The sequence below is a fragment of the Nicotiana tabacum genome, chromosome 5 (assembly GCF_000715075.1).
Source record: "Nicotiana tabacum cultivar K326 chromosome 5, ASM71507v2, whole genome shotgun sequence".
NCBI lineage: Eukaryota > Viridiplantae > Streptophyta > Magnoliopsida > Solanales > Solanaceae > Nicotiana > Nicotiana tabacum.
The window spans coordinates 41,719,969-41,731,553 of record NC_134084.1 but is presented as its reverse complement, the minus strand read 5'-3'; the positions used below and the strand labels follow the sequence as shown (position 1 = coordinate 41,731,553).

At 42.1% G+C, this 11,585-nt stretch overlaps 1 protein-coding gene across 1 annotated transcript; it reads left to right on the top strand.

Moving 5' to 3' along the window:
• Positions 1-8,237: 8,237 nt before the first annotated feature.
• LOC142180762 (serine/threonine-protein phosphatase 7 long form homolog) lies at positions 8,238-8,621 on the top strand. Its single transcript, XM_075252830.1, has one exon. It carries the CDS (start codon positions 8,238-8,240, stop codon positions 8,619-8,621), a length of 384 nt encoding a protein of 127 aa, XP_075108931.1.
• Positions 8,622-11,585: the final 2,964 nt, after the last annotated feature.

The window sequence follows — 11,585 nt, the reverse complement described above, 5'->3', positions numbered from 1 at the left end:
TCGAGCAGATTCGCGAGGAGGCAGAGATAAAAGAGGCAAAGACTTTGGGGTAGAAACAGAACATGGATAGCCTCGCCTCAGAGAAAGATACGACCCGAGCCCAGTTGTCTTCAATTCAACGTTAACTTTAAAGCGTGAAGGAGAAAATCCTGCCTGAGCCAAGAAAATTGAAGAGCTCGAGACTCGGTTGGCCGCTGAGCTTGCAAACGCCACATTTGAGGTGGAGAAAGTGAAGGCCGAGGCAGAGGCTACCGTGGCCGTCTACCGAGCCGATGATAAAGCCGCTAATGCTCAAGCAAAGGAAATTTTTTATGCTTCTAAGGTTTGATTATCCTGCGTTGCTGATCATGTTAAGCGCAGTCTCGGAGAGAGACTCTCGAGGAGATTCACGCTCGTGGCTTTGACCTCAGGGCTGATATCGAGAATGCGAAAGTGCTAGAAGCCAAAGTTGAAGCTTTGCTCTCTAATGATGATGACCGCGGGAGTGCGAGCGGGTCCGAGAGCAGAGAAGATGAAGATGAAGCTCCTGTGGAGGATTAGGCACTTAGAACTTTTTTCTTCTTTTTGGATTTTTGTGTAAGACTCTGAGTGGTCTTTGTAATACTCTCGTATATATGAAAGATCCTTTTTCTTTCCGATTTGTCTCTGACCTTTGTTTTGTGGAAACTTTGTTTTGTTTTAGCTTTATGATAATTCCGATATACTTTAGGCCTTGTGAGGAATTTTAACTCACTTCGTTGCCCCGTGAAGATTTTGTTGAAATCAGATTGTTATAATTTCTATAATTGAGTGAGTACCTGGTCGAACTCAGAGTGGTAAAAAAACCCTTGGGTTTTGGTTGAGCGAGGACGAGCCCTCGAGCTCAATAATGTAATGGCCCTTAGGCTCTTTAATCTGGTTGATATGGCCTCAAAATAGTGGTTTTTCCCTTTTTCAGCTTAAAAGTTCAATTTGTTATGCCTTAGCATAAGATAAATTTGTACTCATTAGGATATAGTGTTGTCAAAAACTTTGTTATGCCTTAGCATAAGTTTGTTCAATTTGGTACCTCTTAAGGTTTTCGAGGGTCGACTTTATCAAAACCGTATGTAAATTTGCCGAGGGTATCCCTTTTTAACCGGTTTCATAAAAATTTTTGAAGGCTTGTTTGATTAAGGAATTCAGACGTCTCCAAACCGTGTTAGTTTGGTCGTAGTCTTTAACTTGGTATTTTCCCATTGGGCTTGTCTATCGATTATACTTCAAACTTGTTCGAAGTACTAGTCCGCAAGTGGGGTGGTCGTGGCTCATAAAATCGAGGGTTGCCTTTTCAAGGTCTTAAGGTTTCGATGTTTAACAATTCGAGCGTCTCAAATTTTGGGCGACAGCCCCCGAGAACGGAGTTAATCGCTCGATCTTTAGTTGTGATCGGCTCTTAAGCCGGTTTCCGTAAAATATCGTAAGTACGAAATTGTAAAGTAAAAATTTCACTAAGGCATGGAACATCTGTTAAGGAAAAAGTACTTCTTTCAATAGATCATTCATGCGTACATGTTTTGTCATTAGGGCTCGGGCAGTCTACATGGGCACGGTTAGTTTGACCGTTTGGACCTTTACAAAATTTTCCTATCGAGACCCGGTTGACAAGAAGCATCTTCCTTGAACACATAACATCTGAGGGTAATGCCCCCCCAGTATTCGAGGTTGATTGTAAAGAAGCCTCAAATATTGTTGAATTGTTCCTAGGTAGCACATATAATTGTTGCCTTGTTAAAAACCTCACAGGAAAAATCCATTTGGGATAAAAACTGATTTGAGGGAAAAAGAGTGCAACACGTGCTTTAAAACCTAAGGTCTTCGTGTTGAAGAGCTTCTCGATGTCTTCGATCGAACACCTGCAATAAGTCAGTATCAAATACAAATGAAAAGGGAGAAATTCATACCTTAGCAATAATACCATTTGAGGAGTGATATGTTCCAATTGTTTGGCAATTGCTCGCCCTCCATTGTGCCAAGGTTGTAAGATCCTTTTCCGATGACACCGAGGACCTGGTATGGCCCTTCCAAATTTGGGTAGAGTTTCCCTTCGTTTGGATCACGAGTATTAAGGGTGACTTTCCTCAGAACTAAGTCCCCTATTTTGAAGTGTTGAATATTGGCCCTTCGATTGGAATATCTTTCGATTTGTTGTTTCTGGGCGGCCATCCGAATTAGGGTGGCTTCTCGTTTTGTGTCTAATAATTCGAGGCTTATGGTCATAGCCTCATGGTTTGATTCTTCAGTAGTTTATCGAAACCTGACGCTTGGTTCCCCCACTTCGACCGGGGTCAGAGGTTCGGCGCCATATACTAAGGAGAACGGCATTGCCCCCGTACTAGATTTTGTCATTGTTCGATATGCCCAAAGGACATCAGGCAAAATTTCTCTCCATTTCCCCTTAGTGTCGTTCAACCTTTTATTTAGGTTTTGAATAATGGTCTTGTTCGTTGATTCGGCCTGTCAGTTCCCACTATGAAGATATGGCATCGATAATATCCTTTTTATTTTGTGATCTTCGAGGAACTTTGTTAATTTTCTACCGATAAATTGTTTTCCATTGTTGCACACTATCTCGGTGGGTATTCCGAATCGATATACGGTGCGATCCAGATGAATTTTAGAACTTCTTTCTCTCTGAATTTCTCGAAAGCCTGTGCTTCAACCCATTTAGAGAAATAGTCAGTCATAACCAAAATGAACTTAGCTTTACCTGGGGTCGATGGTAGAGGACCAATGATGTACATCCCTCATTTCATGAATGGCCATGGGGATAAGACCGAATGAAGTTGGTCTCCGGGTTGGTGGATCATCGGCGCATGCCTTTGGCATTTGTCACATTTTCGAACAAACTCCTTAGTATCTTTTTTCATACTGTCCCAATAATATCCTACTCTGATGACTTTGTGAACCAATGATTCAGCGCCGTAATGGTTCCTACAAGTGCCCTCGTGAATTTCTCGAAGGACGTAGTCGTTGTCTCCCGAACCCAAGCATATTGCCAGCAGCCTATCGAACATCCTTCTGTATAACGTTCCATCTTTGGCCAATGTAAATCGTGCAGCTTTCGTTCAAAGAGTTCTCGATTCCTTAGAGTCCAGGGAAGTTTCCCGTTCTTCAGATAATCGATATATTTGTCCCTCCAATCCCAAGTTAGGCTTGTGGAGTTTATTTCGGCATGGACTTCTTCGACCACTGATTTTGAAAGTTGTATGACAGTCCCCGAGCTAATTTCATCATCTTCGACTATTGACCCTAAGTTTGCAAGGGCGTCGGCCTCACAACTACGTTCTAAAGTTATTCCCCTTCTTAGAGACTACAACTACGTTTGCTAACCACTCGGGATATTTTACTTCCGGATGGATCCTATTTTGAGAAATTTGGTTACCTCGTCCTTGATGAATGCGTGCTTTACCTCGGATATGGCCTCCTCTTTTGCTTTACCAGTCTGCACTTAGGGTCCAAACTCAATCGATGAGTGGTGATCTCCGATGGGATCCCTGTCATGTCAAGGTGGGACCAAGAAAAATAATCCATATTTTAATAAGGAATTTAATGAGGTTTTCCCTAAGCTCGGGGTTAACCCCGTGCCCAGCTATACCTTTCGATCGAGCAGGTGCTCGATTGGTATGACTTGTTTCAGCTCTTCGACCGTTGACTTCGTGGCATCAGAATCATCGAGGGGTACGAAGGTTCGAGGTATCATGCAATCATCGTCCTCGATAATTTCCTGCTATTCGGATCTGGTCGAAGCCGGCGACTGTGGTTACTATTTGACTTTCTATTTTTCCTTTGATGTCGGTCCCTTTGTTGATGTGAGAGTTGACACTGGTATCACCTCATCGATTGCAAACATCTCTTTAGCTGCTGGTTGTTCACCGTACACCGTTTTGACTCCTTCCGGTGTTGGGAATTTCAATACTTGATAAAGCGTTGAAGGTACTGCCCTCATATTATGGATCCAAGGTCTTCCGAGCAGCGCATTGTACCTCATATCTCCTTCGATCACGTGGAACTTCGTTTCCTGGATAGTTCCGGCCACGTTCACTGGCAACATAATTTCCCTCTTGGTGGTTTCATTCGCTATGTTGAAACTATTGAGTACTCGAGCTGCATGCACGATCTGATCCTGAAGGCCGAGTTGCTCCGCGACCCTTGATCGGATAATATTCGCCGAGCTACCTGGATCAACCAACATACATTTAGCTTGAATTATATTCATAAGGATAGATATTACCCATGCATCATTATGAGGGTTGTCCGATCCCTTCTCCATCCTCATCATTGAAAGATAAGGTATCTTCTGGTAAGTAGTCCCGGGTACGCTTCTCCCTTGTGATTGTGACTTTGGTACGTTTAAATGTCGGACCCTGAGGGATATCAACTCCGCTGACGATCATATGAATCACATGTTGCGGTTCCTCATATTCATTTTTCCTATTTGCATCCCTGTCTTTGAAGTGATTTTTTGCTCGGTCACTCAAGAATTTTCGAAGATGACCTTCATTGAATAAACGAGATAACTCCTCTCTTAATTGTCTGCGGGTCGGTTCCGTGACCATGAGTTCCATGGTACTTTCACATTTGATTTGGATTCCTTTGAGCTAGATCGGTTTGCAGGGGTCTGGGCCATCTAGTATCCTTGATTCGTCCAATGGATGATACAATACTTGAAGCATCGATGCTGAAGTTTTATTCCGATAATTGTGGTTCTTCCTTAGGCTCAACGTGTTTATCGAAGCCATTCTTACTCATGAGTCCCCGAGAGTTTTGACCTCGATCATTTCAAACGGGGTTATGTCCCGGTCTGTTGTTTCTTCGATCTGCGCTATATGGTTAGTATCGATCTCTGTTTGATCGGGGCTCTCTGTCGATGTCCCTTTGAATCCTGCCTTTAGACATGTTTGGGTAAACGGAACCGGATGGAGCTCCCAACTGATCATCCTCGACTCTGATCTTCGATTGGTACCGATTATATACATCGGCCCAGGTCACTAATGGATATTCAATCAAATTCTGCTTTAGTTGACGTGATTCTATCGAACTTTGCTCGTTCAAAGCCTGAGTAAAGGCTTGGACAACCCAATCATCGGTAACCGGGGTAGTTCCATATGTTCTATCTGAAATCGAGATACGAATTCCCTTAGCATTTCATTGTCCTTTTGTCTCACTTTGAAGAGGTCCGACTTCCTGGTCACGACCTTTATTGCTCCGGTGTGCGCCTTTACGAACGAATCAGCGAGCATGGCAAAAGAATCGATAGAATTGGGTGGCAAATTGTGGTACTATATCATTGCGCTCTTTGATAAAGTTTCTCTGAATATTTTCAACAAAACGGATTCAATCTCATCATCTTGTAAGTCATTTCCCTTTATTCCGCTTGTGTACGAAGTGATGTGTTCATTAGGATCGGTGGTCCCGTTATACTTGGGGATGTCTGGCATACGGAACTTCTTAGGAATGGGCTTTAGAGCCTCACTTTGAGGAAAAAGGCTTCTTCACGAACTTCTTCGAATCTAAACCCTTTAGGATCGGGGGTGCCCCTGGTATTTGGTCAACTCGTGAGTTGTACATTTCTACCTTTTTGTCATTAGCCTCGATTTTCTTTTCACCTGATTATATCCGTTTAGTGAGCTCCTCGAGCATTTTCAAGATGGTAGGATCAATTCCCGATCCATTATCGTTCAACGCTTCCTACACGGGTTCGACCCTATGAGCAACTTCCTGTGATGTATCGAGTTCGATTCTGCTTGGGGCTCGATTCTAATTTTGGAGTTGCGCTATCGCGGCCTGCTGAGTTTGTAGCATGTCAAATATCATTCGAGGGCTAATTCCGCCTTATTCACCATTTTGTGTGTTCTGATCGGCTGTTCGGGCGTCTATGCGGATGCTATTTTCAGGGTCAGCGCCTAAATCTTCACGAATGGAGACATGAAAATTGACATCAACCGGGTCCATGGCCTGTGGTGCGTCGGGATTAATCAGACTACATGCTCGTTTTCGCCGTGAAGATCAAGGCCGGTGTCAGTGTGAGTGGGTACTGCTTGAGAGTTTGACATGTTGATTCCTGAAATAAAAAATACTCACAAGAACAAGCGTAAAAGTAGTGTGTGTTATGAAAGTTAAAATATTAAGCAATTACTATTATCCTTGCCCCTACGGACACTTCGATCTTTGGACTCGATGCCCCATCTTCGAGCTCGGATCTGATTCATTACGAGGTTATCTCCGATGCAGCTCTTGTGTTTTGATCAAATAGATAAATCGGATAGGACCGATTTTTATCGTATACAAAGTATATGTTAGGATCAAATTCCTAAAAAGAGGTTTCTGAAACTTATTAAATTTCATATATGATTATGCCAAAGAATATTTTTATTAAAAAATTTATACTATAAATATCCTTGAAAGAGAAAGAAAGAAGAAGAGGAAAGAGAGAGGAGTCCGAAACTGAAATAGTGCCATTTTTGGCACAAAATACGTTTCTACTGTTTTAAAAAAATGTTACATTTCTACATAAAATGCAGTATAATACTGCGTTTTACCTTAACGGAAAGTTAGCCGTTAAAGTTAAACGCAGTATTATACTGTGTTTTATTAAAAAATTAACTTCTTTTATAGGAAAATGCATTACAATACTACGTTTAAGGAAAATGCAGTATTGTAATGTGTTTTCCTATAATAAAATATAGTGCCCCTTCTTCTTCCCCACGATCACGACAGATCCATTTTTTAAAAAACAATCCCCACCACTGTTGTCCCCCCCCCCCCCCCCCGCAAATTAAAAAAAAATTTGGGCCCCACCCGTCACACAAAAAGCGAAGAGTGTAGGTCCCGCACACAACACAAGCCTTGGATTCCTTCTTTCGGGTTCAAAAATTCGATTTGGATCTATTTCAAAAAACTTAAATCGAGGTATTTCAATTTTGTTTATGTCGAAACTCGTAGAGCATATGCATATTTGTTTTGTTGAATGTGTTTCCACGTATGTTTGTGTTTAAAGTTGTATGTTATTTTTACCCGGATTGAATTATTAGACTTGGGACAAAAAGTAGTTAAAACTTGATAAATAATTTTTATTGTTAATGTTATGTTTTTATTTGCTTAAATAATAAATAAATATTATTTATTTAGTTTGTTGTTCATATGTATGTTATGTTTGTTGTTTTTATATGTAATAGTGGCCTTTTAGCGTAGTAAAATATAGAGCCATATGGCGTAGTTAAATATAGATCCTTTTAGCCTAGTAAAATATAGAGCCTTTTAGCGTAGTAAAATATAGAGCCTTTTAGCGTAAGTCTCTGTAGTTTAAGTATGTACTAACTACAAACTCTATCCAATTATACTTTATAAAATTAATTATTTAATCTGTAAATAAACTTACAAAACTAACAAATTAATATATGTTGTCAAATTAACTCAAATATCGAGCCTAGAACCCATCGATAATTACTAATTAAGGATAGTTTGGTGCGATCGGGCCTCAAATATCGAGCCTGGAACCCATAGATAATTACTCAGTCCACTTAAAAAAATAATTATTTAATTTATCAAACTAACAAAATTCTAAAAATGTTGAAATAGACACACATAATAATTAAGGATAACTTGGTGCAACCGAGCCTCAAATATCGAGCCTGGAACCCATAGATAATTACTAATTAAGGATAATTTGGTGCGACCGGGCCTCAAATATCGATTCTGGAACCCATAGATACTTACTCAGTCCAATTAAAAAAATAATTATTTAATTTATTAAACTAACAAAATTCTAAAAATGTTGAAATTGATACACATAATAATTAAGGATAACTTGGTGCAAACGGGCCTCAAATATCGAGCCTGGAACCCATAGATAATTACTCAGTACAATTAAAAAATTAATTATTTAATTTATTAAACTAATAAAATTCTAAAAATATTGAAATTGACACACATAAAAATTAAGGATAACTTGGTGCAACCGGACCTCAAATATCGAGCCTGGAACCCATAGATAATTACTCAGTCCAATTAAATAATTAATTATTTAATTTATTAAACTAACAAAATTCTAAAAATATTGAAATTGACACACATAATAATTAAGGATAACTTGGTGCAACCGTACCTCAAATATCGAGTCTGGAACTCATAGATAATTACACAGTCCAATTAAATAATTATTTAATTTATTATAACACAAACACACAATTAATATTGTTTAAATTAAAGTAGACGACATGGACTTGCCGCCTATGCATCCTGGACCAGCCGAGGATCAGATATTAGTGTTGCAGGGCGACCATAGGTCCTCCTATGTATGGGAGGGACATCTATTGGATCAGACTCTCCGCGCCAGGAGACCTGACGATTTGTGGGACTTCTTGAGGCAGAGACATTTCCATCCCCACGTAGTCGAGCGCCTAGAGGCTACGGGCTTCCTTACGATTTTTCGGATTGGGCAGATGCAGATCGATTGGTCTCTCATCACGGCATTGATAGAGCGGTGGCGACCGGAGATGCACACTTTTCATTTGCCCACTGGAGAGGCCACCATCACGCTTGAGGATGTTCATGTTTTGTATGGTCTGCGTGTAGATGGACTGACCGTTGCACTGCCCTAGTACATGAGAGCTATGACGCGTCCCCAGTATTTGGATTTGATGGGGCAGTATACTGGTTACAGACCATAGGGTGAGGCTGCACTTAGAGGGGCAGTCGCGTTTTTATGACAGCTATGAGAGAGCATATGGAGGTATTGCACCCAGACATTACCGGCGAGACAGAGGCTATCTATATTGAGCGGTACACGAGGTTGGCGCTGCTCCTTCTTTTGGAGGGTGTCTTGTTCCCGAACACTTCAGGAAATCTAGTGAGTATGCGCTTTCTGCATCATCTGCAACAGCTAGATGAGTTACCCCAGTATAGCTGGGGTGCTGCTGTTCTAGCATACCTATACAGGAGTATGTGCCGGGCGAGCATAGGTATCCAGGTGGACATATGTGGATTTCTGACGCTTCTATAGGTGACAACATTTTCAAATACTCTGTTCATTACTCTGAATTCTATATGGTCAAAATGACTCTTAAATTTTACGTCATCCTTTTATCTTAGGTTTGGGCCTGGCAGCAGATCCTGCCGTTGCAGCCACCTCTACAACCACTAGAGCCGGGTGTAGCACCTCCATTGCTCCCTCTAGCTACGAGGTGGGTTCTCCGGCGTGGGAACTACTGATTGACTGATACTCATCATAATCTCCCCCTTATCAGGGATGTGTTAGATATGCTGGTGGCCGGACAGGTAAATATGTACCTAAACGTACTTGTTATAAATTCACTTGTGTTGCGCATACTCACTTTTATGTTATTATTTGATAGTTCATCTGGACGCCATACAACGACAAGTTACTAGCTCAGTTGCCCGATTATTCCTCAGTTGACCGACTGCTTTGGAGCACTTCCATCCTGATGATCTTCTTCGATGTGGTTGAGCATCATGCTACAGAGCGTGTGCTTCGCCAGTTTCACCATCCCCAGCCTATATCGGGGGAGCCTGTATGGGTGCCTACACATTATCAGCGGGATGACCGTACCAGGGTGGACGATGCATTTGTAGGATGGCTAGAGCAACAGGTCCATATTTAGGACCAGCAAGAGTACCATATTCCGCCACCACCTTCACATATTCAGGAGGCCACTATTGAGCTGCATACGTCATGGTACCGCCGTCACACCCGACTGATGATCAGGAACCCCATTCATGTACTTGGCGATCGGTACAGACCATACGCCGGGAGGCACGAGGCACTGATATGTTTTTGTGGCTTATTAATATCTTATAATTGTGATATAGCGTTATTTAATTAATATTTTAAATGTTGTGCAAGCTATTGGGCATCACATGTTCTATCAGTTGGGACAGGAGATGCAGCAGCATGGCGACAGTGCTGCAGTCATTGAGTATGGCCGGTGGGTGGAAGAGCTGGCTCGTCGGACCCTGTATCAAGTGAGAGATGGCACGAGGTTGGATCACGAGGCTGAGTATGCCGCGCCAGAGGAGTACCATCGGGGTAGGGCTATCCCACAAGGCAAGGGTAGGGCACGAGGGAGGGGTGCCCCACGAGGCAGGGCTATCTCGCGAGGCAGGGGTGCCCCACGAAGTCGCGGGGGACGGCGAGGAGGTGGTCCGCAGCAAGGGGCATTGAGGCACCTGTCGACCCACCTGTTGAGGCACATGATAAGGATCTTGGAGATGAGGATCTTGGAGATGATCAGCCGGGTTATTTCCCTCAGCTAGATGAGCCTTCCAGCAGCATGCTGTCGTACAGCCTTCAGTTATCTCTGCCAGCATCGCAGGTCACCCCGTCAGATGCATTGTTGATCAGGGGTACATTCGACGGAGATATAAACCAGTTCTTTTCAGGCCCATCTACTGCAACTGAGGATTGGCCGAACGGGGATGTGAATGGCGGGCGCAAGTTGAGTTATGCCTCATCCCCAGTGGTTAATCCAGATCTATCACAGGCGCAGGTATGTTTTTATTACTGTAAAATTTCAATTTGGTTTCTTTTCCTTAATGAATCGCCATTAATTAATTTTTAATTTTCTTATTAAGGCTTCGTCCCAGCCCATCACGGAGGCCACTGTATGCACTGATGAGGACACCACAGATGCATATACTTAGGAGGCCGACGAGACCACGGTGAGAAAATGTTTTTGACTTAACACATACAATACTAATATACATTTTCACATGCTAAGCTTAGTACTTGGTTTGTAGGTTGCTGACGGCCCGACAGCCTCTTTTACCGATCCTTCCAGTTGTACTGTCGACGCTGTTGCGCATTCTCACATAAAGAGGCGACTTGATGATGATGATGATCCCGATAGTGTACCCGGGCGATAGGGGATGCGACTCAGGCCAGCAGCAGTACTGAAGCAGACATGCTGCGGGACTCATTGATTTACTTATGTTTGTACTTTGTGTAAATATTACATTATGTATATAATGGCAACAATTCTATTTTAACAACAATTTTATTTTAACTGCGGTTGAACAACAATTTTAGTTTAATAGTACAACACAAACACAAACATAGCAGACCTAAGACAATACAAATAATACAAGTAATGAAAACACTTGACAAGGGAAACATAAAGATACACTACTACAATCAACACGTACATGCCATTGTTTAGTCACGACCGCCTAGTATTCTCTGTTCCAACCACTTGAGCTGGTCTTCCAGCTTTTTTTCTCTTCTTCCACCTCAATGAGTTTCGCCTTCAACTCCGCAATTTCTTGCTTGGATTGGCGCTCTCTGTCCCACTGCCCCGTACACACATTATGAAGATGATACAACTTGTCTTTGTAGTTTTCCTGCTCACATGGCTCATCAATCCATACCTCAAAATTTCATATAGGTACGTCGGGTTGCCTATAAAAGTTGTTCATACACGCCCAGTAGCGGCGTCCAGCTTCTTCCAAGCAATTGTACATCATGCATTTGTTTCCGCATTCACACCTTGGGACATAAAGGGGTTGTTGAGATATTTCTTAAAGAGAAACTTTGGTTTTATGCAAATATT

What these genes read in the sequence shown, in the direction of transcription:
- LOC142180762 (XM_075252830.1), top strand. Translation starts at nt 8,238, where the DNA reads ATGGACTTGCCGCCTATGCATCCTGGACCAGCCGAGGATCAGATATTA.